The sequence below is a fragment of the Pleurodeles waltl genome, chromosome 12 (genome assembly GCF_031143425.1).
Source record: "Pleurodeles waltl isolate 20211129_DDA chromosome 12, aPleWal1.hap1.20221129, whole genome shotgun sequence".
Lineage (NCBI taxonomy): Eukaryota > Metazoa > Chordata > Amphibia > Caudata > Salamandridae > Pleurodeles > Pleurodeles waltl.
The window spans coordinates 8,960,145-8,987,425 of NC_090451.1; the positions used below are offsets into that span (position 1 = coordinate 8,960,145).

General features: G+C 48.4%; 1 protein-coding gene across 3 annotated transcripts in view; it reads left to right on the forward strand.

The window, feature by feature from the left end:
- The window catches only part of LOC138268127 (CTD small phosphatase-like protein 3), a 173,666-nt gene that overhangs the window by 90,664 nt on the left and 55,721 nt on the right, over positions 1-27,281 (forward strand). For all 3 annotated transcript variants that reach the window (XM_069217533.1, XM_069217536.1, XM_069217535.1), the window contains exons 7-8: positions 16,735-16,821; positions 26,280-26,342. In XM_069217533.1, the coding sequence (XP_069073634.1) occupies positions 16,735-16,821; positions 26,280-26,342 (150 nt within the window). The remainder of the gene's footprint in view (positions 1-16,734; positions 16,822-26,279; positions 26,343-27,281) is intronic.

Here is a 27,281-nt window from a genome sequence, read left to right on the forward strand (position 1 = left end):
TGCAGGATGAAAAAATCTTCTTCGACTGCGCCTCTAGCTTCTTTGAATCCCTGTCCCCAGGCACCGTCGGAAAAGAACCAGGCGCTGACTTGGACGAACAGGAGGCCTGCACCACCAAGCTCTCCGGCGTAGGGTGCCTAGATAGGAAACCAGGGTCAGTTGGAGCCGTCCGATACCTCCTGGCCACGGCTCTGTGAACTGCTGGGGAAGATGCCGGCCTCTTCCACACCTCTAACACCGGATCCAGCAGAGCGTCATTAAATGGTAACAGAGGCTCCGCCGCGGCTGAGGCCGGATGTAACACCTCTGTCAAAAGGTTTTGTTTTGCCTCCACCACCGGCAAAGGCAGGTCCAAAAAACTAGCTGCCTTCCGTACCACTGCATGAAAGGAAGCAGCCTCCTCAGTATATTCCCCCAGGGACGAAAGGTCCCACTCAGGGGAAGTGTCCAGCCCACTGGCCGACTCCAGTCCACGCAGCCCATCACCCGAGTCCTCTAGCTCTCCTTCCTCTAGGGCTCGTTGGTACTCCTGCTCTTCTAATACACGGAGAGCACGTCTCCTTGAATAAAGTCGTTGCTCAATACGCGGAGTCGACAATGCCTCCGCCGAAGTCGAAGATCGGCGCCGATCTTCAGAAGCTACCGACGCCGCATCCGGCGCCACAGGTAACTTCGGCGCCGACGGAAGAGCAGCTGAAGCAGATGGACCCACCGGAGTCACAGGCCGAAATCCCGACGTCAACGGGATGGAAATCCCCGGGGCCAATCCTTCTGAAGCCACTGGAGCGGCCACCGGCGCCGACAGTGGCGCCGAGCCCACGTTCCCAAACGGGAGAAAGGGCATAAAGGGTGCCGGCCGAAGAGGCGCAGGATCACCCAAAGAAAAGGCCAAAGGCCCAGCCGGAGCACCCCCTGGAGCCATCTGTTGGAAGATGGCATACATCGCATTCAAGAATGCGGAACTATCGGCTCCAGGGGTGGGAAAAGCCGGATACTGGGGTGCCTGTCTCGGAGGCGACCCCGACGCCGGCCTCGGCGTCTGCGCCGGAGAAAACACTTGAGGCTCCAATACCTCAATCACCGACGCCTGTCCAGGTGAAGTTGGAGACGCCGGAGAGGGCAACGGCGTCGAAGGATGCGGCGTAACCGTGGGACTGACCTCCCATGTCCTTTGGCGCCGATCCGGAGACCTGGAACGAGTCTCCTTTGAATGACGCCGAGATTCTCTACGGCGCCGGGAGTCTCGATGACGCCGATGTCTTGGGGAAGAAGACTTCTTGTGATGTTTCCCCTTTGACTTGGCCATAAACAGCTTCGCCTCATGTTCCTTGAGGGCCTTTGGATTCATGTGCTGACATGAATCACAAGTCGAGACGTCGTGGTCGGAGCTCAAACACCAAAGGCAATCGGAATGAGGATCCGTCACCGACATCTTGCCTCCACACTCACGACAAGGCTTAAATCCAGACTTCCTCTGCGACATTATTTCCACAGCGAAAGACTACGCAGCAAGATATACACTGTAACCGCAAGAGTAACAGTTGCTCCCTCGAAGATAACCGTTTCGAATGCACGGAAAAAAGGGAACTGACGTCCGCACGTCGTCGAGGACCTCTTCTTGCCTGTATGACGTCAGACGGCGTCGCGTGGGCTAGAGTGACGTCCTCGTTGACGTGCAGAGACTAGTAAGAAGATTTCCGTCGAATGCTGGCGCCATGGGAGTATTCATGAGGTGAGGAATCCACAGGTAGTTGTATCCATCAGAAAGAAGGAGTCTCTGACGTCACCTGCTGGCCCTGGCCACTCAGAGCAGTCCAGTGTGCCAGCACACCTCTGAATCCAAGATGGCAGAGGTCTGGGGCACGCTGGAGGGGCTCTGGGCACCTCCCCTGGGAGGTGCAAGTCAGGGGAGTGGTCACTCCCCTTTCCTTTGTCCAGTTTCGCGCCAGAGTTGGGCTGGGGGATCCCTGAACCGGTGTAGACTGGCTTATGCAGAGATGGGCACCATCTGTGCCCATCAAAGCATTTCCAGAGGCTGGGGGAGGCTACTCCTCCCCAGCCCTCACACCTTTTTCCAAAGGGAGAGGGTGTAACACCCTCTCTCTGAGGAAGTCCTTTGTTCTGCCTTCCTGGGCCAGGCCTGGCTGGACCCCAGGAGGGCAGAAACATGTCTGAGGGGTTGGCAGCAGCTGCAGTGAAACCCCGGAAAAGATAGTTTGGCAGTACCCGGGTCTGTGCTAGAGACTCAGGGGATCATGGAATTGTCTCCCCAATGCCAGAATGGCATTGGGGTGACAATTCCATGATCTTAGACATGTTACATGGCCATGTTCGGAGTTACCATTGTGACGCTATACATAGGTAGTGACCTATGTATAGTGCACGCATGAAATGGTGTCCCCGCACTCACAAAGTCTGGGGAATTTGCCCTGAACGATGTGGGGGCATCTTGGCTAGTGCCAGGGTGCCCACACACTAAATAACTTTGCACCCAATCTTCATCAGGTGAAGGTTAGACATATAGGTGACTTATAAGTTACTTAAGTGCAGTGGTAAATGGCTGTGAAATAACGTGGACGTTATTTCACTCAGGCTGCACTGGCAGGCCTGTGTAAGAATTGTCAGATCTCCCTATGGGTGGCAAAAGAAATGCTGCAGCCCATAGGGATCTCCTGGAACCCCAATACCCTGGGTACCTCAGTACCATATACTAGGGAATTATAAGGGTGTTCCAGTATGCCAATGTGAATTGGTGAAATTGGTCACTAGCCTGTTAGTGACAATTTGGAAAGCAGAGAGAGCATAACCACTGAGGTTCTGGTTAGCAGAGCCTCAGTGAGACAGTCATCACACAGGGAACACATCCAGGGCCCACTTATGAGCACTGGGGCCCTGGCTGGCAGGGTCCCAGTGACCCATACACTAAAACAACATACATACAGTGAAATATGGGGGTAACATGCCAGGCAAGATGGTACTTTCCTACAAGCAGGACATCAGTGACGGCTTTGTTGAAGGGTAACATTGGTTGGAAATATCGGTAACATCGGATGTGGAAACCCCCAGCTGAAGCACCTCTGTCAGGATGTTAGTCCTCATCGGTGCCGAAGGCGACTCTAGGTCCAATACCTCACATGCTCTACCCACCACCATGGCGTATGAAGTTCCCTCCTCTGTAGCCACAGAAGGAGGTTGGAGCATGCCAGTATCTGGAGAAATATCCAGTCCACTGTCTTCCCCTAGATCCTCATACCAGTCCTGCTCCAATCCATATTCCAAAGGGTCCTCAGACCCCTCCCATTCCTCATCTGTGCCTGGCTGTTTGAAAAAAGCCTCAGACACTGATCTGGGCCGTGTCTGCATCATTGAAGTCGGAATTGGCATTGTACGATTTCATTCCGGCTCAGGCTGCGAAACCCAGGCCTAGAGCTACTGGACACTTCGGAAGCCTGAAAAGCGGCCTTTGAGGTAGACGACGTCCTGGGACAGACCCTCCTGCAATACCCTCTGTTCAGCCTGCTTCACTCATCTGTAGATGTCTGGGAAGCCCTCTCAGTGTCCTTCCCACTACTACACGGGGGTTGTGATGCTGCACCCCGCTGTCAGCACCATGCCTCCGGCCCATCACAACTTCCTCGACATAACCTTCATTTATCTCCCAAGTTTAAAAGTGGCTTCCAAAAAGGGCTGTTTCAGCCGTTCTGCTTCCAAGAGCACCCCCGATCTAGAGTCCACCGAAGGGGTGTGCTGTTTGCAGTGTAACAAAGGCTGCAGATGTGACTTGCGATCCGAGGTCCACAAAGGCATTCCTTGCTATTTCTGAGCTGCAGAAGAGGGTCACTTTTCATGCATGAAAGTAGCACTGTCTTCTGTGGGTGACAGTCTGATGGAGGAGGCACTCCTGAGAACTTACTTAGTCTACAGGTCTCTCTTCTGGAAACTCTTGTTTGAGGGGGTGTGTGGGTAAGTGCACGCATGTGTGCCTGTGGATGTGGTAACAGGGACACGTGCCCCAAGGCTGTGTGGGTCTGACCACGTCTGACTGCTCCATGCATGCCTCTGTCATGTAGTGTGCGCTTGTGAATACCTGACTGCATTTGAGTGAAGGCCAGTGTACGTGTCCCAGTGTGGACTTATGTGCGTGTACATGCGCACAACATGCCTGCCTGTCCACAACGTGCTCAGGCCTGTGTGTGTGTGTACATGTGTGTATGTGTGTGAGAGGAGGCCTCTTTTTGCATGGTTAGCCCCCCACTTGTTGCCTGTTGTTGGTGTGTCCTAGAAGTTGTAGTGCCCAGGGCCCTTCTAACCAGGTTCCCTGGGCCAGAGCTCTTTCCTTAAATCTGTTGGGATGCTTGGCACAAATTGATACACCCCTAAATATCACTGTAAGCCCTTAGTAAATGGGTGCATCTGTACCCAGGGCATGGGGTATTAGGGGTTGGCCCCTGAGGGCAGCAGCACTGATTGTGCCACCCTTTAGAGCCCTGCAGCCAGCACTGCCACTGCAGGCTGAGTGTTCTGAGGCAAACCTTGAAGAACCAGAACCTTTTGGGCCTGGCGGCGCAGGGTACGCCTAAAATCTCCTTGGATTCACCTGCCTCAACTAACAGAGACACGGGACACTCTGTCAGGCGTAAAAGATCAGATTTTATTAGCTGCAGCTAGTACAGTTGTCCAAGAAGTACACAAGGTATGTTCTCAGGAGACTGCCACTTTACTTTGTGGCGCACAATCTTATATACCGTATAAAAACATTTATTAACTACATATACTCCCAGAACACATAGAAAGGAGCCAGTAAGAATGATGTAAAGATAGAACAGAGTCAATAGAAATGTCGGAAAACAAGACAGAACAAAGTATCAAGTGACTTAAGGTTGCCTCCCCTCCAGCTGTGTTTGTCACCCCTCCCTTGAACTAATTCATTAACCGATCCACAACGAAGTTGCATGTGGTGCGATAAGTTTGTGTGCGTTTGGAGGACAGTTGTGAAATGAGAGAATACTAGCAAAGGACAGCGAAGGCCAGACGATAAGATAAGATCGGCGGAGAATAGTGTGAGCCTACAGATAGTTGAAACAAGGATTAGAAAACCAGACAGGGATTAGTGTACTCGGTCAGACCTTAATACCAGTCTTGTAAAGATAGAGGCAGAAGGCTGTTTTGAACACCATGTTGCAGAATAAGCAGAAAAGGCAGAATGGACTTCGTTCGCTGTGCTGCCTGAGTGAAGGCAACATAAAATGGCGGCGGGCCACAAAATGGCAGGTCGATACGATCGTATTAAAAATCGAATTTCCTCAGACCCTCCTTTTGCCAGAACTCAGGCAAGATACACAAACTCATGTTAATCTGAGTCGATGTCTATGGCCATGAGGTCATCAAGCTGTTGCTGTACCATCATTTTGATATTCTCTGCTCTTTGTGACTTGGGTTTGTGAATACATGCAGTAGCACATAGGTTGCAGACGGCAGGACCGCAGTGCATACAAAGACAACAAGAGAATATAAAAGCTAAAATTACTCCAAAGAATGTCAATACCTTCCAACCCCATTTGGACAGTAATCCCCAAAACCACTCTGAAAAGGACCAATCTCCTTCGTCCTGATGAATCGACTCGGAGATTATGTGTAACTTAGAGATAGCTTGGTATACTGTCGGAGCGTCATTAGGTATGAAAATACAGCAACTTGATCCGATCAATTTGCATACTCCACCACGGTCCGCAAGAACAAAGTCTAAGGCAACACGGTTCTGCAAGGTCATAAGACGATCAGCCTGTAGTTCAGCTGTAATGTTACTTAAAGCTCCTACAGTGATGTCTATGGTGGTTTCTACGACACGAACCAATTGCCTTATATTTCTGCTGTTGGCCATTGGACCCCAGAAGGGAAGAAATCCTTTGAGGAAATCTCCTCCCTCTTGTCCTGCTGTGTCTTTCGAATCCACAATCCCTCTGCCATATCTATTTTTATGATGGTTCGCAGGAGCGGTGTATGTAGGGGGAAGAAGAAAGGCTATATAACAAGTACCAGAGAAATCAGCTGGCAACCATGTATAAGCCCTATCGTGGCAAACGAAGTATGTACCTTGAGATGGTACTAACGGCGGTGAATTCAGGGCTGAATAAACATATGTATGGGAACATAAACTTTCTCTTTGTCCGGTGTTTGGAGTTCTACCATTTATTTGCAGACAGAAATTTCCTTGTTGGGGTATGACCCGTATCGGAGGAGATTTTCCTTGCTCAATCTTATCATTGAGGCTGGAAATGTAATTAGTTATGTTCCAATTGGTATATGCTTTTCTTTCATCTATGGAAGCTTCACTTTTTTCCATGATTTTAGCCATAGCTACCATTCCCTTTATCAATAAACTATGACTGAAATCTGAACCAACACTATGTGAACTGACAGGTTGTTTAATTTTACTTTGATATGCATTATTGAAAATGACAAAATAAGCCCAAGCGGAACCTTCATAGGAGAATGGAAGAACTAAATATGGCATTCCTTTTTCTACTGTATGTGGTATGAGTCCACACACCCAACAGTCAGTTGTATTGATCACTAACTGATGTTGATGTAACAACTGGACGAAGGAATTGTTAAAGTATTCAGTTCTTCTGATGAGTTCATGCTGGGGAAGAGTGTGGAATAGGTGCGGAGAGATAGACGAAGAAGATGTAGAGGTAGGAGAAGAGACAACTTTTTGCTGCAGAGTAATAATGATCCAGTTTACAGATGCTAAAAGAATACACGACAATATAATGACGCATAGAGCAATACTACAACGACTATATATTTCTTTACAATTATTCTTTACATTTTTACTTTCTCTTTTATCTAATGTAGCCTCCATCTTTCTAAGTGGATGCTCACGGCAATCTTCCTCAATCACTGTAGTTACGATTATCTACCGTCCTATGACACTGTGAGGTCCTGCAGGCCTATTGCCACTTACTCAGGTCGTAACTAAGACTCCTACTGTGACCCTGCAACCGGGATAGAGTACTACATAGGAGAGAAAGTTACAAGTTCTTTGGTCTTGGTCTCAAATTATAGCGTTCCTGTCCAGAGGCAGTCTGGTTTTGAAACAATGTTCCTGGATTTGTCGTGTTCAAGCGACGATGCGATGGTATTGCTTCTTGAAGGATGTCGTCGTCCTCTTTCTCAGAAAGTGTTCCAATTAGACGTGCATCACTGAATGGTACAAATTGCGGAACTTTCTCACTTTCAGAGTCACTGATGCCTCTACGGACCCACTGATCGAAAGGCAAGGGCAAAGGCACTTTCTTGCAGTGCACGGCATGCACCCAGTTTTTCTTTCCTTCGACTTTAACTGCTGTTCTTGTGGTCAAAAGAACCAGGCGTGGCTCTCTCCATCTGGGCTCCAAATTTCTCTGTCGTTGGAAATTTTTCGTGCAGACCCAGTCACCTGGTCGGATGGAATGACCTGGGTCTGTGGAAGCCTCTGGTAGAGCACTCTGAACCTGTTGATGAAGAACACGCAATTTAGTTGTAAGGTCATGCAAGTAGTCAATCAACATCGGGTATGGCAAGTCTGAGTATTTCTTAGGGCGAGGAACTCCCCATACATTAGCTGGGCGACCAAATATCACTTCGTAAGGGCTAAGCCCCAAACGAGAGTGTACTGCTGTTCTGGTGGACAGAAGAGCCAATGGTAAAGCATCAGGCCAATTAAGTCCTGTGCTAGCTTGCACCTTAGCAATTTTAAGCTTCAAGGTTCCATTGTAGCATTCTACTAAACCAGCCGACTGTGGGTGATTCGCCGCGTGGAACTTCTGTTTTATGCCAAGACCTGCACAAACTTTTTGCATGACTTGACCCACAAATTCGCTCCCATTGTCACTCCAGACAATGCGCGGCAAACCAAACCTAGGGAAGAATTCTTTCAAAAGTATTTTGGCAGTTGATAAAGCAGTATTGTCCTTCAGAGGGTAGGCTTCTACCCATCTAGAAAAAGCACATACTACCACCAGAACATATTTGAGGTTGTTGCATCGTTGCATGTGAATATAATCGATCTGCAACACCTCAAATGGATATGTTGGAGGAGCAAAATGACCTGCTGGAGTTGGGGTTCCCTTTCCCGGATTGTACATCAAGCAAACAATACAATGTTTTACTACATTATTTGCACACTTTGGGATCCCCTCATTTTGCCACACTGGAGCCAGAAGTTTACATATTCCTTTTGCACTTAGGTGAGCTGGACCATGTGCCATAGTAACTACAGGTAGTACATAAGCATCTGGTAACAGCCAACGTTGATGTTCTGATAATTCAACCCAACATCCCATCTCATCTAACATTCCTGTACTTTCCTTCCACTTTCTCAACTCATTCTCCGTAGCCTCTCCTTGAATTGATTTCACACTCTCTACTGTATCTTCACACATTCCCTTTTCTCTTACGCAGTTTGCGGGACCTGCAACATACATTCGACTTGTGTCGTCTCTGGCTGTCTTTTTCGCTACCTCATCTGCAAATGCATTTCCTCGACCAACATCGTCCACAATCTTTTTGTGTGCACTACACTTCACGATCGCTATCTGAGTAGGCATTGTAAGTGACTCAAGAAGTTCAGTTACTAATTGACCATGTTGTATCTTAGTACCATGGGAAGTAAAGAATCCTCTTTCCTTCCATAAACGCCCAAAGTTAAACGCTACACCAAAAGCGTATTGGCTATCAGTGTACACGTTTACTCTTTTTCCTTTGGATAACACACACGCTCTAGTTAAGGCTATCAATTCAGCTGCCTGAGCTGAATTATGTCTAATGCGTGCTGTCTCCACAATCGTATGCAAAGTAGTAATAGCGTAGGCTGAAACTGTATCTCCATTCGGGAGCTTGAAACAAGAACCATCTACCCATAGTGTTCCATCTGGATTCACTAATGGCGTGTCTTTTAGGTCAATTCTACCCTTAGTCTCTTCTTCAGTACGGAGAAAACAATCATGCTGTTCAGAGACATCTCTCTCTTCTGGAAGAGGCAACAAAGTAGCTGGATTCAGGGTATTACATCGTTTGATGTGTATGTGACTAGCCAAAAGCGTCAGCTCATATCCGGACAACCGAGCACTCGTAAGATGCTGCGTTTTTGTCCTATTTAGTAAAATATCCACTGCATGTGGCACCATAACAATGAGAGTATTATCTAGCACTACTCCAGCAGACTGTCGAATAGAAATTGCTGCTGCCGCTGTCGCCTTAAGACAACTAGGCAATGCTTTAGCTACTGGATCTAACGTAGCTGAGAAATATGCGCATGGTCGCTGTTGATCTCCAAAACGCTGCGTTAAGACTGACAATGCACAACCCTCTCTTTCGTGGACATAGAGCGTAAAGGGCTTACTGTAATCAGGAGTACCCAATACAGGAGCAGAACACAAAGCAATACGCAAATCAGTAAAACTCTTCTGACATTCGTCAGTCCACGGAAGAGGCTGAGGCGTATCTTTTAAAGTTAGCGCCAACAGCGGTTTAGCCAATAAAGAGAAACTCGGAATCCACTGTCTACAATAAGAAGTAATGCCCAAAAAGGCACGTACCTCTCTTTGTGTGGATGGCACTGACATTTGTGCAATTGCCTGAATTCGTTCGGGGGTCAATCGTCGTCCCTCCTTTGACAAGAGATGACCCAAATAAGTCACCTCGCGACAGACATATTGTAATTTAGAAGGAGAAACCTTGTGATTCAGATCAAACAAATGACGCAACAGTGCAACGGTCACGTTTTTGCAAATCTCCTCTGAATCAGCGGCAACTAATAAGTCATCCATGTACTGAATGAGAGCGGCACCGGACGGTAAGGAAAAAGCATCAAGATGACATTTTAGAGCTTGACTGTAAACAGAGGGACTTTCACAATAACCTTGAGGTGCGCGTTTAAACCGGAAGCTTCGGCCTCCGAGGGAAAAACCAAAAATATCTCTACTCTCTTCGGCGATGGGAATACTAAAGAAAGCATTCTTTAAATCGATAACTGAAAACCAAGTTGCTGTAGAAGGTATCATCGTCAACAGAGCAGTGATATCTGGGACTACAGGAAACTGCGGTACGACAATCTTGTTTACCTCCCGAAGATCAATTACAAAACGATAAACAGGAGGCTGAGAAGGATCAGTGCGTTTAAGAACCGGAAGAACAGGACTGTTACATATATTTCCTCTCGTTTCCTCAACCACACCCTTCTGAATCAAATCATGGACAATTTCCAGAAGTGCTTTCTCACCTTCAGTAGAGATTCTGTATTGCGGAATACGTGGCATTTCAGCATTGGGCTTAAGAGTAACAACATAAGGTGGGATCTCAAGACAACCAACGTCATTCGGACCCGTAGCCCAAAGCGTTTCGGGAAGAGAAAGCAATTCAGGTGGGAATTGATCTTTTGATAAGTACATTGGACTAGTCATTTTCTGTCCTAGAGTGAGGTATACACCAGAAGGTGAACAATATATCGTAGCATGCATTCTTTTTAATAGATCTAAACCCAACAGATTTTCACCACAACCATTCGTCAGAAGAAGCGAAGCTTCTAAATCATAAGGGCCTATTGAAACAGGCAAAGGGCAAGAAACTGGATTGCGAACAGGGGCGCCAGAAAATCCTACAGATACATTCGTTAAGCCAGACAAAGGTGCGCCAGGGAGTTTAGAATGAATGATAGAGCTTCTCATGGCACCAGTATCTAAAAGAAATGGCTCTGAAACACCCATTGTAGTGACATTAACATAAGGTCCATTCTGATCCACTGGAATTGACGTAACCCCCTTACTTTGTCCATGGCTGTCCTATTCAAAATGAAGACTTTCATTCCCTCCTTCAATATACTGATCCTCACTGTAATACTGTGTAGACCTAACATTTTGCTGGTCAAAGTAATTTCCGGAATTTGGAGGAACAAAAGAACGCTGCCCTTGGGTTAACACACCTCGACCTCTACCTCTATTTGCTGACTGAGGACCACCACGACCTCGTGAAGCAGATGTTGCTCCATTACGCTGCAACAATGCCGGACAACTGTTCTTAAAATGACCTTCCTCCCTACAATAAGCACATTGATTGGGACCTAGCAAAGGTCTTGGAATGAATGGTTCAGGCTTTTGATACAACCTCTGAAACTGCGGAGGCTGTTGAAACTGAGGCTGAACATAACGAGGAGGATAAGCCTGTTGTAAGAGAACTTTAGTTTTTAATTCTTTCGTCTTTTTCTCTTGTTTTTCCCTTTCTTCTTTGTCTCTATTTTCATAATATTGTGCAGTAGCCAATATCTGGGCGGAAGAAGAAACTGCCCATGAACTCTCGGAGTCTTTTAGCTTGTGTGATAGTTCAGGAAGCAAGTTATATACGAACTTATCCACAAATAATCGCTGTCCCCCTTCTGTAGCCATATCTTGACCACTGTGATCAATGAATGTCTCCTCGAATCGGGTAAAGAAATCGGAAACACTTTCATCTTTCTTTTGTTTACATGCTGCTAGCTTATCCCAATTAACTCTCAAAGCAGGCATCATTGTTTTCATTAATGTAATAATCCTACCAGGGAGTTCTGAGATCAAAGCGTCGGGCTTTGCACCACCTACTTGACCTCTATCTGCGGCAATAATAGCGTTCCAATCGCCGCCTAATTCTTGAGCGTGATCCTCTCTACGAATTTTAGCCCATATTGTCTGTGGAACTACATTTCCCATCAACATGTCAATATCTGCTAGATTCATAGTACATGCATCAACTGTTTGCGACAACTCTTTATAGTAACCAGCAGGATTTTTGCGTGAATCTGGTAGTGACTGTTTAAGTGCTAAAACTTCAGACCTTTTCCAGGGGACATGTATCCATATGCGCTGAAAATGCGCAGGAGTAGCTGGATTAGCACCTGCTGCTGCAACTTCTTCCTTCCATATTGGAGAAACCTCTCTCATGGGATAGTTTTTCAGTGCTGTCCTAACTGAAGGATCAGAATCAGGAAAAGTCTGTGAGAACAATAGGGATCTGAAAGAAATAAGTGTTCTGACAGCGTTTTCAACCTTAGGACCCACAATAAGTCCTTTGTCAAAGTCAGCCTGAACATCTAACAGATCCTGTGGGACCGAACCCAAATTCATATCCTCCCATTCTTTAGCGAGAGTATCGCACATAACTTTAAAAACATATCTCTGCGTAGGTGCATTCCATTGCAGAAAGGTGGACATAATATCAGACGTACTATATTGGGGACCCTTCTTGATCCATCTACAAGCAAGTGAGTCCAATTTTTCTCGCTCTTCGGAGTCTGGGAATTGACTACGAGACTGTCTTCGAGAAAAAGCTGGAGACACATTTAAAGCTTCAAAGAAAGGTGATAAGAGACCAGAGACAGTATCGGTAAATCGCTTAAGCATAGATGGAGAATTTGACATAAGGATAGGGGACAAGGTATTAGGTGAATCAACTAAAGGAGCATTAGGAATTGCCAAAGGAGCAGAAGGCAAAGGAGTTAAAGGCAAAGCTGGCATAGGCAATACTTGAGGAGGCAAATGTGGAAAAGCTGGAGCAGGCGGAAGCACAACTGGCGGCTGAACAGGCTGTAACATCGGGGGTGCATTAGCACCTTGTACATAGGGCGGAGGCAATTTCAATAAGTGGGACATTAAGGAATCTTCCTCAAAATCTTTTCTTTTATCAAGGGAAGAGATAGGCAACGTCGGATAGCATTTATCTATTGCCATTCGATGCTGTCTGTCTGAAATTTCCATTGCATGATCTATTTCATCATCTTTGAATTGCTGAGCAGCCTGTATAATCGTCATTCCCTGTGTTTTCCTATCTCGTTTCGCTTGTTTAATTTCTCTCTGTTTGGCTTCCTTACGCCAAAGGCGAAAAGAGTCAAACATTGCCGGCCGGGCTTTTCTTTTAAATAACGTTGCTTCTAAATTATCTAGCACATCAGTTTCGAAACTACCATTTTCTGGCCATTTTAAAACACCATCTTTCTTTGTATATCGGGTCCATGTCTTATTAAAGGCAATAGGACCAACACCATGTTTAGAATAGAGCTCATATGTGGGAGTTCCAACCGAAGGAATCGGACAGGAGTCCTCAAGCTGGGAGTCCCTATTACAACCAAAGCAACAAAGTTTTCCAAACTTAGTCAGACCAGACATCTCACGATTTTTACTGGCTGTTCACAAACATCAAGGGGGTAAAACTTTCAGTTTACACAGCACAAATGCACTTACCCCTCGGCTTTGGCCACTGCAATGGCCAAATCTAAGGACCTAAGGACAAAACAAAGACCAAAATTTGTGGGCGCGACCCACCAAATACTTAACTAAGGATGTCTTCTTACACCAACAGAGGCCCGTCTATCGTCTCGCTTTACCATACATCATCAAAGAAAGGGCCAAGGCAGGGCGGCAGTCAGGGCAGCAGTCGTCAGTAGCCGTCAGGAAGGAGTAACCGCGCTGAAAAAGACCTTCGGACCACTTCAACATACAGGGGTCGCTTGACGTGGCTCGCGATTCCTCCAGAATTTTCTTGCGGGGTTCCTCACGACCTTCAGGCAGAACCCGGTACCGCTGAAGCCGCCCCACGTTGGGCGCCAGTTGAAGAACCAGAACCTTTTGGGCCTGGCGGCGCAGGGTACGCCTAAAATCTCCTTGGATTCACCTGCCTCAACTAACAGAGACACGGGACACTCTGTCAGGCGTAAAAGATCAGATTTTATTAGCTGCAGCTAGTACAGTTGTCCAAGAAGTACACAAGGTATGTTCTCAGGAGACTGCCACTTTACTTTGTGGCGCACAATCTTATATACCGTATAAAAACATTTATTAACTACATATACTCCCAGAACACATAGAAAGGAGCCAGTAAGAATGATGTAAAGATAGAACAGAGTCAATAGAAATGTCGGAAAACAAGACAGAACAAAGTATCAAGTGACTTAAGGTTGCCTCCCCTCCAGCTGTGTTTGTCACCCCTCCCTTGAACTAATTCATTAACCGATCCACAACGAAGTTGCATGTGGTGCGATAAGTTTATGTGCGTTTGGAGGACAGTTGTGAAATGAGAGAATACTAGCAAAGGACAGCGAAGGCCAGACGATAAGATAAGATCGGCGGAGAATAGTGTGAGCCTACAGATAGTTGAAACAAGGATTAGAAAACCAGACAGGGATTAGTGTACTCGGTCAGACCTTAATACCAGTCTTGTAAAGATAGAGGCAGAAGGCTGTTTTGAACACCATGTTGCAGAATAAGCAGAAAAGGCAGAATGGACTTCGTTCGCTGTGCTGCCTGAGTGAAGGCAACATAAAATGGCGGCGGGCCACAAAATGGCGGGTCGATACGATCGTATTAAAAATCGAATTTCCTCAACCTAAAAAGAACAAATTCGACATGGCACACTCCCTGTGTGCCCTGTCTACCCTACACTGCATATGTTATGTGTAAGTCACCCCTCTGGCAGGCCTTTCCGCCCTAAGGCAGGGTGCACCATACTATATGTGAGGGCATAGTTGCATGAGCAATATGCCCCCACTGTGTCCTTGACAAACCGAAGGCATAGTGACTGAACAGAGCAGCCATTTTAAGTACATGTACTGGACACTGGTCAACCAAGAGTTCCCCAGCTACATAATAGCCACTCTGCACCCTGTGGTGTTTGGTATCAAACAACTCAGGATGATAAATCCAAACTGGTACCAGTATTTGATTTATCCCTAAATGTACCAAGGGGTCACCTTAGAGGCATGGTTGCTGACTGGTTCCATCCAGCATGCCACCTCCAGACAGCCAATACACAAACCTTTGGGGAGAGCCCTGTCTCTCCGGTTTATGAGACAATGCCCTTCCTGGGTGGAGGAGTTAACACCCCCTCCCTCAGGAATGTGCCTTCTCCTGGCGGTGAGCTTCAAAGGACTACTGTCCTTGAAACTCGAGCCCCCAGGCTTGCTGCCAGCAGCAGAAGGCTTCCCCCTTTGTCAGCCCCCACTTTTGGTGGGAGCAAAGGTGGGAAACCACACAGAGGGTAGGAGGAGGGGTCTCGCTGAGCATGCACCCCTTAGGGGCTTGCAGGCGAAGTGGGCCCTCCATTTCATTTTACTCCATGTTGGATGGCAGGAAAATAGCCAGTGAGGTTTAGGGTAGTCACCCTTCCCACAGGAAGTGGTCACTGTAGTGGGTGTAGCCACCCAAGGGTAAGTGTCCCATTGGGCACTACCAGGTTCCCCCTAAAACATCCACTAAGTTCAGTATTTAGTGTGCTCCCCTAGACCAAGAAATCAGATTAATCAGGAAGAAAACAAGACCGCACCAAAGACCCCGACAGCAGGAGAACAGAGGACCTGCTGCACCAGAAGAGTCTCCAAGACCCCTGCTTGCTGTACCAGAGTCCCGACAATCGCTGCTGCAGAGGAGCTGACCATCGGACCAACTTCAAAAGCCCCAGAGGACCTCCAGGCTCCTCAAATAACTTGATATCTCCCTCCTGAGTGTAGGCACCACTCAAGAAACTAAAGAAACCTAAAAAGAATCAGCAAACCAGAGAGGTTCACTTCACCGACCGGACGATATCTCTGCAACCGGATGTCGCAGCTGGACCCATCAATACACCGACAGCCCGGACAAGACCTACAAGTGTGCCAACTTGGTGGCACTGCGATCTCACGTGGCAGACTTGTGCCAATACCCCAGGTACTGGTCAGTACACATTGGACAACAGCAAAAACAGCTCACCCAGAGCTGCAACTGGACCAGGTGGAAGCCCCATTCGAGGGACTTCAGGAACACCCTGGACCTCCCATCAGAGCGCCCTCATCATCCTGCAAGGCCCCTGTAAGAAGACTTACCTCCAGCTCCAAAGGGCTCCTTTGCGCACAGCCTCCAAGACCTCCAACTTACCTTGCATCTGGCCGCCCTAAGCCGTGCATCGCGGAACCAGCTGGGGGCCACAGGTCCCTAACCCCTTGCAACCTCAACAGCCCAAGGGAACCCTGAAGCACCACCTTTAACTCTGCAAACCATCTCCTTTTCCAGGTGGCCCCTCCAAGTGGCCCTGAGCCTGTGCCAATAGACGTTTCAGCACTGCTCCCGCCGGAACCAGGAGCTGCCCAACACTCTCCAGCTGGCATGGGGTGCCCACCATTCCCATCGACCATCCTGCAAAAGAAGAGACTGGTAACTCATCTGTGTGATTTTATATGCATTTTAATAGGTGGCCTTCCTTTGATTCCTATGGTGCGTGATAACCCCCAGAAAGACTAACTTTATTAAAACTTTGAAAAATCATAACTCAAAAAGTACTTAACATATCTTAACCATCTTGATCTTAGTATTTTTATAAATTTTGTCTCGAGTTATTCATTGTGTGTGTGAGATGCATGATTGGGATGCATGATTGATACTGCGAGTACAACAAATGCTTAGCTCATCTCCTGGATTAGCCTAACTGCTTGACCAGCTACCTTAAAAATTGGAGCATTAGCTGATATGATTTTTACCTCTGGAAACCAACGTGTGGTTGCCTGGACCCCCTGCACAGTGTGCCTAGGATTGTACACTACATAGAGAGCCAGCCTCCTACAGTGTGTCTCTCTGTGTCTGTGTCCGTGTCTGTGTATGCATGCATGTGTGTGTGTGTCTCTGTGTGTGTGTGTGTGTGTGTGTGTGCACGCACAATCCCTGCGTGTATGTCCCATAACAACCTGTGCTTCATTTACAGGATGATACTCTGGTCCGCTGCTCCTTGTCCCCTTCAGAAGACACAGAGTTCACCTTTCCCGTCCTTTTCCAGGATATTTATTACAAGGTAGGTGTCTGTAACACTGTGCTGTGGATATCTACCACTGGGTGTCTGTAACACTGGGCCTGAGAGGGCATCCCTGGGTGTCTAACACTGAGCCTGTGGCTGTCTATTTCTGGGTGTCTGTAACACTGTGCTGTGGGTATGTACCTCTGGGTGTCTGTAAACCTGTGCCTGAGGGGGCATACCTGGGTGTGTGTAACACTGTGCTGTGGATGTGTACATCTGGGTGTCTGTAACACACTGTTTCTGAGGGTCTGTCTCTGGGTATCTGTACCACTGTGCTTGAGTGTGGATACCTTTGGGTATCTGACTCCATGTCTGTAACACTGTGCTGTGGGTCTGTAGTCTGAGGGTATATACGTCTGGGTGTCTAGGACGCTGTGCCTGTGGTTGTATACCTCTAGGTGTCTAACACTGTGCCTGTGGGTATATACCTCTGGGTGTCTGTAACACTGTGCCTGTGGGTGTGTACCTCCTGGATGTCTGTGGGTGTATACCTTTGGGTGTCTGTAACCCTGTGCCCAAGGGTGTCTAACTCTGGGTGTCTGTAACACTATGCACAAGGGTGTGTACCTTTGGGTGTCTGTAACACCATGTAAGGGTGTGTGCTGTGTGCTTTAGGTTCCTGCAACACTGCATGTCTATTTCTACATCTTTGTTTGTGGGTGTCTAATTCTGGGTAGTTACCAACAGCCTCTGCTTTCATGTAACAGTGCCATAGATAATTTGGACCTGGGGCTTTGCTCGGGGGGGGGGAGTCTGTCTCTTGGTGTCTGTAACACTGTACCGTGAGCCTCGGTCTATGGATGACTACCTGTGGGCCTCTGTCTATGGCAGTCTGTACATTGCTCCTTTGGGCGTGTCTCTAGATACCTATCTCTAGGTCTGTGCCTGTAGCCTCTCTCTGGATGTGACACTGTACCTGTGGGTGTCTACCTCTGGGCCTTTGGCTGTGGGTTTCTGTCTATGGTTCTTTGGCTGAGCCTCGGTCTCTGGGTGTCTGTGGATGTGCCTGAAGGGACGTGTGTCTCTTGGTCTTTGTCTAAAGGGGAGACTGTCTCTGGGTGTCTGTAACACTGTACCTGTAGCCTCTTTCTCCGGGTGTCTGTAACAGTGCCCAAGGGGTCTGTCCATTTGCTTGTGGGTGTCTGTGACACTGGTCCTGTGGTCTCTGTCTGAGTGTCTAACATTCTGCGTGTGGACTCCTTCTCTGGGTGTCTGTAACATAGTGCTCTTGGACACGTCTCAAGGGGCCTTCCTCTGGGTGTTTGACTAAGCTGGGGTCTGTCTCTGGGTTTCTATAACACTGTACCTGTAGCCTCTGTCTCTGGGTGTCTAACTGTGTCCATGGGGTCTGTCCCTTTCCCTCTGGGTGTCTTTGACACTGGTCCTGTGGTCCTCTGGGTGTCTGTAACACTGTGCCTGTGGACTCATTCTCTGGGTGTCTGTACACTGTGCTCTTGGACATGCCTCTGGGTGTCTGCATGAGGGGGTCTATATGGGTGTCTGTAACACTGTACCTGTAGCCTCTGTCTCTGGGTGTCTGAAACAGTGTCCATGGGGTCTGTCCCTTTGCCTCTGGGTGTCTGTGACACTGGTCCTGTGGGTTCTAGGTTTCAAACTGGTGTTGGGTGGCCGGGGGTGGTGTCACCTAACAGACTCATGGGAAGTGAAACCAGTTTGGGTCTACGTAGCATTTGTGTTACTGAAGCTTAGCTAGCCGCAGCCTCTTGCACAACTCAAGTTTGACTTGAGGGGCTTGTAGGAAAGTCTACTCTTTTTGGCATGGTTACCCCCACTTTTTGCTTGCTATCAGTATGCTTAGACTATTTTCACTGGGATCTTTCTAACCAGGACCACAGTGACTGTGCTCTCGCCCTTCAAATTTGGTTGCTTCTGACTTTGTACACCCCACAATTGACATACTGGTGCCCCCTTATAACTCTCTAGTATATGGTACCAAGGTACCCAGGGCATTGGGGCACTAGGAGTTCCCCATGGGCTGCAGCATGTATTGTGCCACCCATGGGAGCCAATGCAAAATGTGTCTGCAGGCCTGCCATTGCAGCCTGCGTGAAAAGGTGCATGCACCATTTCACTACAGGTCACTGCACCAGGTCACTAAGTCACCCCTATGTTAGGCCCTCCTAGGCAAGTGCCTGTGTGTGAGGGCACCCCTGCATGAGCAGAGGTGCCCCTACGAACTCCAGTTCCATTGCACTGGACTTCGTAAGTGAGGGGAAGCCATTTTACCTGGGTACTGGACACAGGCCATTACCTGTGTCCAGCTACATAATGGTAATTCCGAACCTGGGCATGTTTGGTATCTAACATGTCAGAATCCTTCCCCAACACTGTTGCCAGTATTGGTTGTATGATTCCATGCACTCTGGGGGCTCCTTAGAGGACTCCCAGCTTTGCTTCTACCAGTTTGCAGGCTTTTCCCAGGCAACCCGCACTGCTGCCATCCTGCAGAGGGGTTTACGCTCAAGCCCAGGAAGGCAGAACAAAGGTTTTCCTTTGGGAGAGGGGGGCAACACCCTCTCCCTTTGAAATAGGTGTTACATGGCTTGGGAGGGGTAGCCTCCCCAAGCCATCCTTGCATAACCCGGTTTGCACCAGCACAGGGATCCCAATCTCTGCTCTGGCACGAAACTGGACAAAGGAAAGGGGAGTGACCACTCCCCTGTCCATCCCCATCCCAGTGGTGGTGCCCAGAGCTCCTCCAGGTGGCCACTTGAGTCTGTCATCTTGAAACCAAGATGTGCAGAGGCCCCTGGGAGCATCTGAATCACCAGGTCAGGCAGGTGACGTCACAGACCCCTCTTGATAGGTGATCACCTTACTAGGTGAGCAAACCCCCTTTTAGGGCTATTTAGGGACTCTCTTGAGGGTGGGTCCCCAGACCCAACGTGCAAGATTCCATCAGGACGCCTCTGCGTCGTTTACTTTATGTTCTGGCCAAAAGAACAGCAACTGAACTCTTCAGGAACCAACAATCTGCAACTCCATCTATGACTCTGTTTTGCAACATTGTTTCCACGGCTTCTTCCAGCTTCTGCAACATTTCCCCGGCTGTGCATCCTCTGAGGTTGGCAAGACTTCAGCCTGCACCAAAAAGCAAGAAGGAATCTACCATGGAGTGAAGGAGTCACTCCCCTGCAACTGCAGGCACCAACTGCAATGACGACCGGCTGCGTGGATCTGCTCTCCTCTGGAACCGCGTGGATCCTGCAACACAGGTGCCTGCTAGCCAACTTGGGAGCTGGTAAGCCCTTGCCTCTCCTTGCAGGATAGTACCCCTTTGCACCGCAACTCTTGCAGCTACCAAGGCTTGTTGTCTCCTGCACCAAGGGGTCCTCAGGCTCCATGTAGCCCCAGCCCCCAGCACCGTCTCCTCTCTGATGCTCCAGCAACGTGGGACTCCTGTTCAGGTGTGCTGACTGAGCCTCACTGCGACTTACTGTGCCTGCTGCCAGTGGGTTGCTTGTGGGGGCTGGGTCTGCTTCTGTTGGCTCTCCCAACTACTGAGGGTCACCTCGGACTCCCCTCCCTGGTTCAAGTCCCCTGGGCCTTCCTGGTCCTCTTCAGCCTTGCAACTCTTCTTTTGTGTCTCTTGCATTTGCCAAGGCTTGTTGGTGGTTCTCCAAAACCACTAACCATCTGCAGCCCAACAATTGACATGGGGCACCATCTGCACTGCTCCAAGGACCCCTCTTCAGCTCCTGGGCTCCACAGCTGGTCTTCTTCCCCCGTCGACCTGGTTCATTATCCTCAGCAGGAGCTACTACCCATCCTTCTCTCACTCGACACTCCACCGTGGAATGGACTCTATCCCCTTCTTTTCAGGTCCTCTTCTACCTGAATCCACCTTTGGTTTCTTCCTGTCTGTTCCTGTTCTTGCACAATCCTTTTTCCAAGTCCTCCTGTTGGTCCTTGGGAGGACAAGGTACTTACCTCTGATCTCCTGGTCGCTGGGGGTCACTCTGGTACTCCCTTCTTTGGGTTCCTAGTTCCTCCAACTCCCCTCTAACAACTCCACATCCTTGGGTGGGGGACTGTATATCCCATTCCACTTTCTTAGTATATGGTCTTAGTGCAGGGCTTCCTCTCACTTTGGAGTACTTGCCCAGTGACCGCCTGGCACACAGACCTGCATTCATTAGAGTGGAGGGTGATTCTGAAGCATACATGTCTTCACATGCACTGTGCGGCCCTTTGTTCCTCTTGCCAGATAACCGCAGGCCTAGCATTGAGGCAACACTTGCTTCTCCTGCACTATCAGGCTGTCACCTGGCCTGCCTCAGCGATAACAGTGAGAAACATAGTCATGGGTGAAATGCCTGAATAAATCTCAGCCACTGGTAATTACTCTGGGCCACATTGCAGTTCATAGGACTCAAGTTGTGCCTCAATGATGACGATGAATGAGGATGAAGCATGCCTGGGGTTACTTATTCTTCTGTTCAGAGGGGGTCAGGCCTGGCAGTACAGGCTGGACTGCACCTATTGAATTGGGACCAATGCTTATCTGCATATGGATTATCCCTGTCAGACGTGGCATAGTTGGCAAAAGAAACGATTGGCTGGAAGGCAACCTTGAATAATACCCAGTTGGTGATATTTCAAGCGTTGCACCCACTTCACTTTTTTACCTTTCTTGGGATCACTGTTCTTGTGTCTCAGACATGCAGTATCTGAATGTCCTGTATGACACTGTCACTAGGCCACACCTGTAGCACAGTGGGACACATATTCTCTCTGCAACATGGGGCCAGAGTGGATAAACCTTCCGGAAACCACACTGCTCAAAGATTTTTAAACCATGTCGAAAATAATCATTGCTCACCACCAGGAGTAATCACAGATGAGAAAGTTGTCCTCTTCAAAGTGACAACAGAAATGTTAGCCCAATGTACCTCGGAAGCACCAAGGAGGAACCTTCCCAAAGACACAGGCTGAGGCGTAGTCTAGCTCTGTGTACCTGGGATGTCGAAGAGTGTGCCCTAAAGAAAAAGGAATAGTTGCAGCAGCTGGACGGACTATAGACACTCCAAAAGATTACAAAAAAACTTGAGGAAAGCATACCATGACCGAAAACAGAAACCTGAATTAATCAAAGAGAAATGAAAGGAACTCAAGTTGCTGCTGAATACAAAAATACTTCTGGAAGAAGGTGGGTTGAGGGGTCCTCAGAAAAGATCCACTGGCCTGAGTTCAAAATCTCATAAGCCTTATGGATTCAGCATTTTAAGGATGTCTTAAAAAAAAACCTGTGGCTAAACCTTTGAGTAAAAGGAACACTGACATGACAACTGATGCTTAGACCTTCTGAAAAAAAAGGCTGAGGATGAAATCAAAATGATCGAAGAAACTTCACGGTGGCAAGATTAGACTTGTTGGACTTGCATGACGGAAGCCAGGGATGGGACAAGACCTCTCAGACAGAATGCCTTCTAACTGAAAGCATCTCACAAGTTCTCCTAGAAGGTGAATGGTAATCTAAAAGAAGAGAGTTCCTTCTGGAGAAAAATATTAAACCTAACACAATCTGAAGACCACCACACTACTCGATCACTCCTTGTAGGAAAGTACCATCTTGCCTGGCATGTTACCCCCAATTTCACTGTATGTATGTTTTAGCCCTTGTGTCACGGGGATCCTGCCAGGCAGGACCCCAGTACTCCTAGTATGTGTTCCCTGTGTGGTGCCTAACTGTCTCACTGAGGCTCTGCTAACCAGAACCTCAGTGGTTATGCTCTCTCTGCTTTCTAAATTTGTCACTAACAGGCTAGTGACCAATTTCACCAATTCACACTGGCATACTGGAACACCCTTATAATTCCCTAGTATATGGTACTAAGGTACCCAGGGTATTGGGGTTCCAGGAGATCCCTATGGGCTGCAGCATTTCTTTTGCCACCCATAGGGAGCTCTGACAATTCTTACACAGGCCTGCCACTGCAGCCTGAGTGAAATAACGTCCACGTTATTTCACAGCCATTTACCACTGCACTTAAGTAACTTATGAGTCACCTATATGTCTAACCTTCACCTGGTGAAGGTTTGGTGCAAAGTTACTTAGTGTGTGGGCACCCTGGCACTAGCCAAGGTGCCCCCACATTGTTCAGGGCAAATTCCCCAGACTTTGTGAGTGCGGGGACACCATTACACGTGTGCACTATACATAGGTCACGACCTATGTATAGCGTCACAATGGTAACTCCGAACATGGCCATGTAACATGTCTAAGATCATAGAATTGTCACCCCAATACCATTCTGGTATTGGGGGGACAATTCCATGATCCCCCGGGTCTCTAGCACAGAACCCGGGTACTGCCATACAGCCTTTCCAGGGTTTCCACTGCAGCTGCTGCTGCTGCCAACCCCTCAGACAGGATTCTGCCCTCCTGGGGTCCAGGCAGCCCTGGCCCAGGAAGGCAGAACAAAGGATTTCCCCTGAGAGACCCTCTCCCTTTGGACATAGGTGTGAAGGGCTGGGGAGGAGTAGCCTCCCCCAGCCTCTGGAAATGCTTTGATGGGCACAGATGGTGCCCATCTCTGCATAAGCCAGTCTACACCGGTTCAGGGATCCCCCAGCCCTGCTCTGGAGCGAAACTGGACAAAGGAAAGGGGAGTGACCACTCCCCTGACCAGTACCTCCCAGGGGAGGTGCCCAGAGCTCCTCCAGTGTGTCCCAGACCTCTGCCATCTTGGAAACAGTGGTGTTGGGGGCACACTGGACTGCTCTGAGTGTCCAGTGCCAGCAGGTGACATCAGAGACCCCCTCTGATGGGCTTTTACCTTTCTTGGTAGCCAATCCTCCTTTCTTGGTAGCCAAACCTCCTTTTCTGGTTATTTAGGGTCTCTGCTTTGGAGAATTCTTCAGATAACGAATGCAAGAGCTCACCAGAGTTCCTCTGCATCTCCCTCTTCGACTTCTACCAAGGATTGACCGCTGACTGCTCCAGGAAGCCGCAACACAGTAGCAAGACGACTACCAGCAACATTGTAGCGCCTCATCCTGATGGCTTTCTAGACTGTTTCCTGGTGGTGCATGCTCTGGGAGTCACCTGCCTTCACCCTGCACCAGAAGCCAAGAAGAAATCTCCCGTGGGTCGACGGAATCTTCCCCCTGCTAACGCAGGCACCAAAAGACTGCATCACCGGTCCTCTGGGTCCCCTCTCATCCTGACGTGCGTGGTCCCTGGAACACAGGAACTCTATCCAAGTGACTCCCACAGTCCAGTGATCCTTCAGTCCAAGTTTGGTGGAGGTAAGTCCTTGCCTTCCCACGCTAGACTGCAAACCTGTGTACTGCGTGATTTGCAGCTCCTCCGGCTCCTGTGCACTCTTCCAGGATTTCCTTCATGCACAGCCTAGCCTGGGTCCCCAGCACTCCGTCCTGCAGTGCCCAACCCTCTGAGTTGGCCTCCGACGTCGTGGGACCCTCCATTGTAACTCTGCATGGACTCTGGTTCCCAAATCTTCTAGGTGCCTGTTCGGGTACTTCTGCAGGTGTTGCCTGCTTCTGTGGGGGCTCTCTGAGTTGCTGAGCGCCCCCTCTGTCTCCTCTTCCAAGGGGCGACATCTTGGTCCTTCCTGGTCCCCAGCACCACCCAAAAACCTCTACCACAACCCTTGCAGCTAGCAAGGCTTGTTTGCGGTATTTCTGCATGGGAACACTTCTGCAACCTTCATCGCAACGTGGGACATCTTCCATCCAAAGGAGAAGTTCCTAGTCCTCTTCGTTGTTGCAGAATTCCAAGCTTCTTCCATCCGGAGGCAGCTTCCTTGCACCTTCATCCGGGGTTTCCTGGGCTCCTGCCCCCCCTGACACTATCGCATCTCTTGGACTTGGTCCCCTTGCCTTGCAGGTCCTCAGGTCCAGGAATCCGTCTTCAGTGCTTTGCTGGTGTTTGTGGTTCTTGCAGAATCCCCCTATCACGACTATTGTGTCCTTTTGGGGTAGTAGGTGTACTTTACTCCTACTTTTCATGTTCTTGGGGTGGGGTATCTTGGACACCCTGACTGTTTTCTTACAGTCCCAGCGACCCTCTACAAGCTCCCATAGGTCTGGGGTCCATTTGTGATTTGCATTCCACTTTTGGAGTATATGGTTTGTGTTGCCCCTAGACCTATGTTTGCTTATTGCATCCTATTGTAATTCTACCCTGTTTGCATTACTTTTCTGACTCTTACTTACCTGTTTTGGGTTTGTGTACATATAACTTGTGTATATTACTTACCTTCTTACTGAGGGTACTCACTGAGATACTTGTGGCATATTGTCATAAAAATAAAGTACCTTTATTTTGAGTAACTCTGAGTATTGTGTTTTCTTATGATATTGTGCACATGACATGAGTGGTATAGTAGGAGCTTTGCATGTCTCCTAGTTCAGCCTAAGCTGCTTTGCCATAGCTACCTTCTATCAGCCTAAGCTGCTAGAAACACCTCTATTCTACTAATAAGGGATAACTGGACCTGGCACAGGGTGTAAGTACCACAGGGTACCCACTATAAGCCAGGCCAGCCTCCTACACTCCTCAGGGGAGACCACTGCCCAGATTGACTCAAAGTTCAAGCCTTCCTCGTAGCAGCTTGAAAAACTAACTAGAAGCAAGAAAAGCTGCTGAGATGGCCACCAGCTTCGAAGGAGTCCACGCATAGATCAAAACCATGCCTGGCTGCAGAACAACCCATTAGGAGGAGATTCTCGTGAGAATGGATACAACACCAAGCCCACAGTAAACATTTGGCAAGAGCGTGCGCCTCTCCTTCTCCACCAGTTCGCCCCCTACCTTCACCTGGATGTCTCAAAAGGACACTTACCTAAATTTGGAACTTGGGTTAAATCCGCCAGGCTCTGAACCACACTGAAAAGACAGATAAAGAGGCCATGATCTGCTGAAGCAGAACAATCTCTGGTGACAGATGGAAAGATCTGAACCATAACAAACTCCTGCATGTCATGGTGGAGGGTCCTTCTTCCCACTATGGCCCCAGGTGTTGCTCCTTCCGGTCTAAATGACCAAATGTTGAAGTATAAAGTAACCTGGGCCAAAGCGGACACCCTGATAGATCCAATATAATTGTGTTCTTAGTTTAGTTTTGCTTTTTTGTCTTTAAATTCATTACATATGTGTCTGACAAAGCACGTTAACCCAGACAGGGTTACTGCCAACCCAGCATGCTCATGTTGCTTGGACAGTTTCCCATAAAAGCAGAGTTTGGTCTTCCTCTTACACATAAGTAGTAGTCCCATTTTTACATCATTGGTAGTGGCTTTTTTTTTTTGTTGCAAAAGTTCATATAATCTACAAAGACTTGACAAATTGCATTATTTGTTAAAACTGAATCTTTTATCAGATGCCCCTCCAAGTCTACTGAAGAACTGTTTATTTTTCTCCCTCTATCAACCTCTACCTAATGCTTCCCCCGCATTCCTTTCCGAAGGTTTACATGAAGTTGAGGCCTCATGTGAAGGAATTCCTGGAAACACTTTCCAAGATGTATGAGGTAAGTGTGTGGGCGAGTATGGAATAGAAGATGCAACATTCCTTCTAGGTTTGAGAAACTTGAGACATACATTCATTGGTGCATGTGGAGTAGTTATGGCATGGGCAACTAAACATACATTCAGTGGCCTGGGTCGGGTATGGTGTGGGCAACTAAACATACATTCAGTGGCCTGGGTCGGGTATGGCGTTTGCAACTAAACATACATTCAGTGGCCTGGGTCGGGTATGGCGTGGGCAACTAAACATACATTCAGTGGCCTGGGTTGGGTATGGCATGGGCAACTAGACATACATTCAGTGGCCTGGATCAGGTATGGCGTGGGCAACTAGACATACATTCAGTGGCCTGGGTCAGGTATGGCGTGGGCAACTAGACATACATTCAGTGGCCTGGGTCGGGTATGGTGTGGGCAACTAAACATACATTCAGTGGCCTGGGTCGGGTATGGCGTGGGCAACTAAACATACATTCAGTGGCCTGGGTCGGGTATGGCGTGGGCAACTAAACATACATTCAGTGGCCTGGATCAGGTATGGCGTGGGCAACTAGACATACATTCAGTGGCCTGGGTCAGGTATGGCGTGGGCAACTAGACATACATTCAGTGGCCTGGGTCAAGTATGGCGTGGGCAACTAGACATACATTCAGTGGTCTGGGTCCGGTCTAGCGTGGGCAACTAGATATAGATTCAGTGGCCTGGGTCAGGTCTGGCATGGGCAACTAGACATACATTCTGTGGCTTGGGTCGGATATGGCATGGGCAACTAGACAAACATTCAGTGGCCTGGGTGAGTTATGGCGTGGACAACTAGACATACCTTCAGTGCCTGGGTCAGGTATGGCGTGGGCAACTGGACTTATTTTCAGTGACCTGGGTCGGGTATGGTGTAAACAACTGAATTTATTTTCAGTGACCTGGGTCGGATATGGCGTGG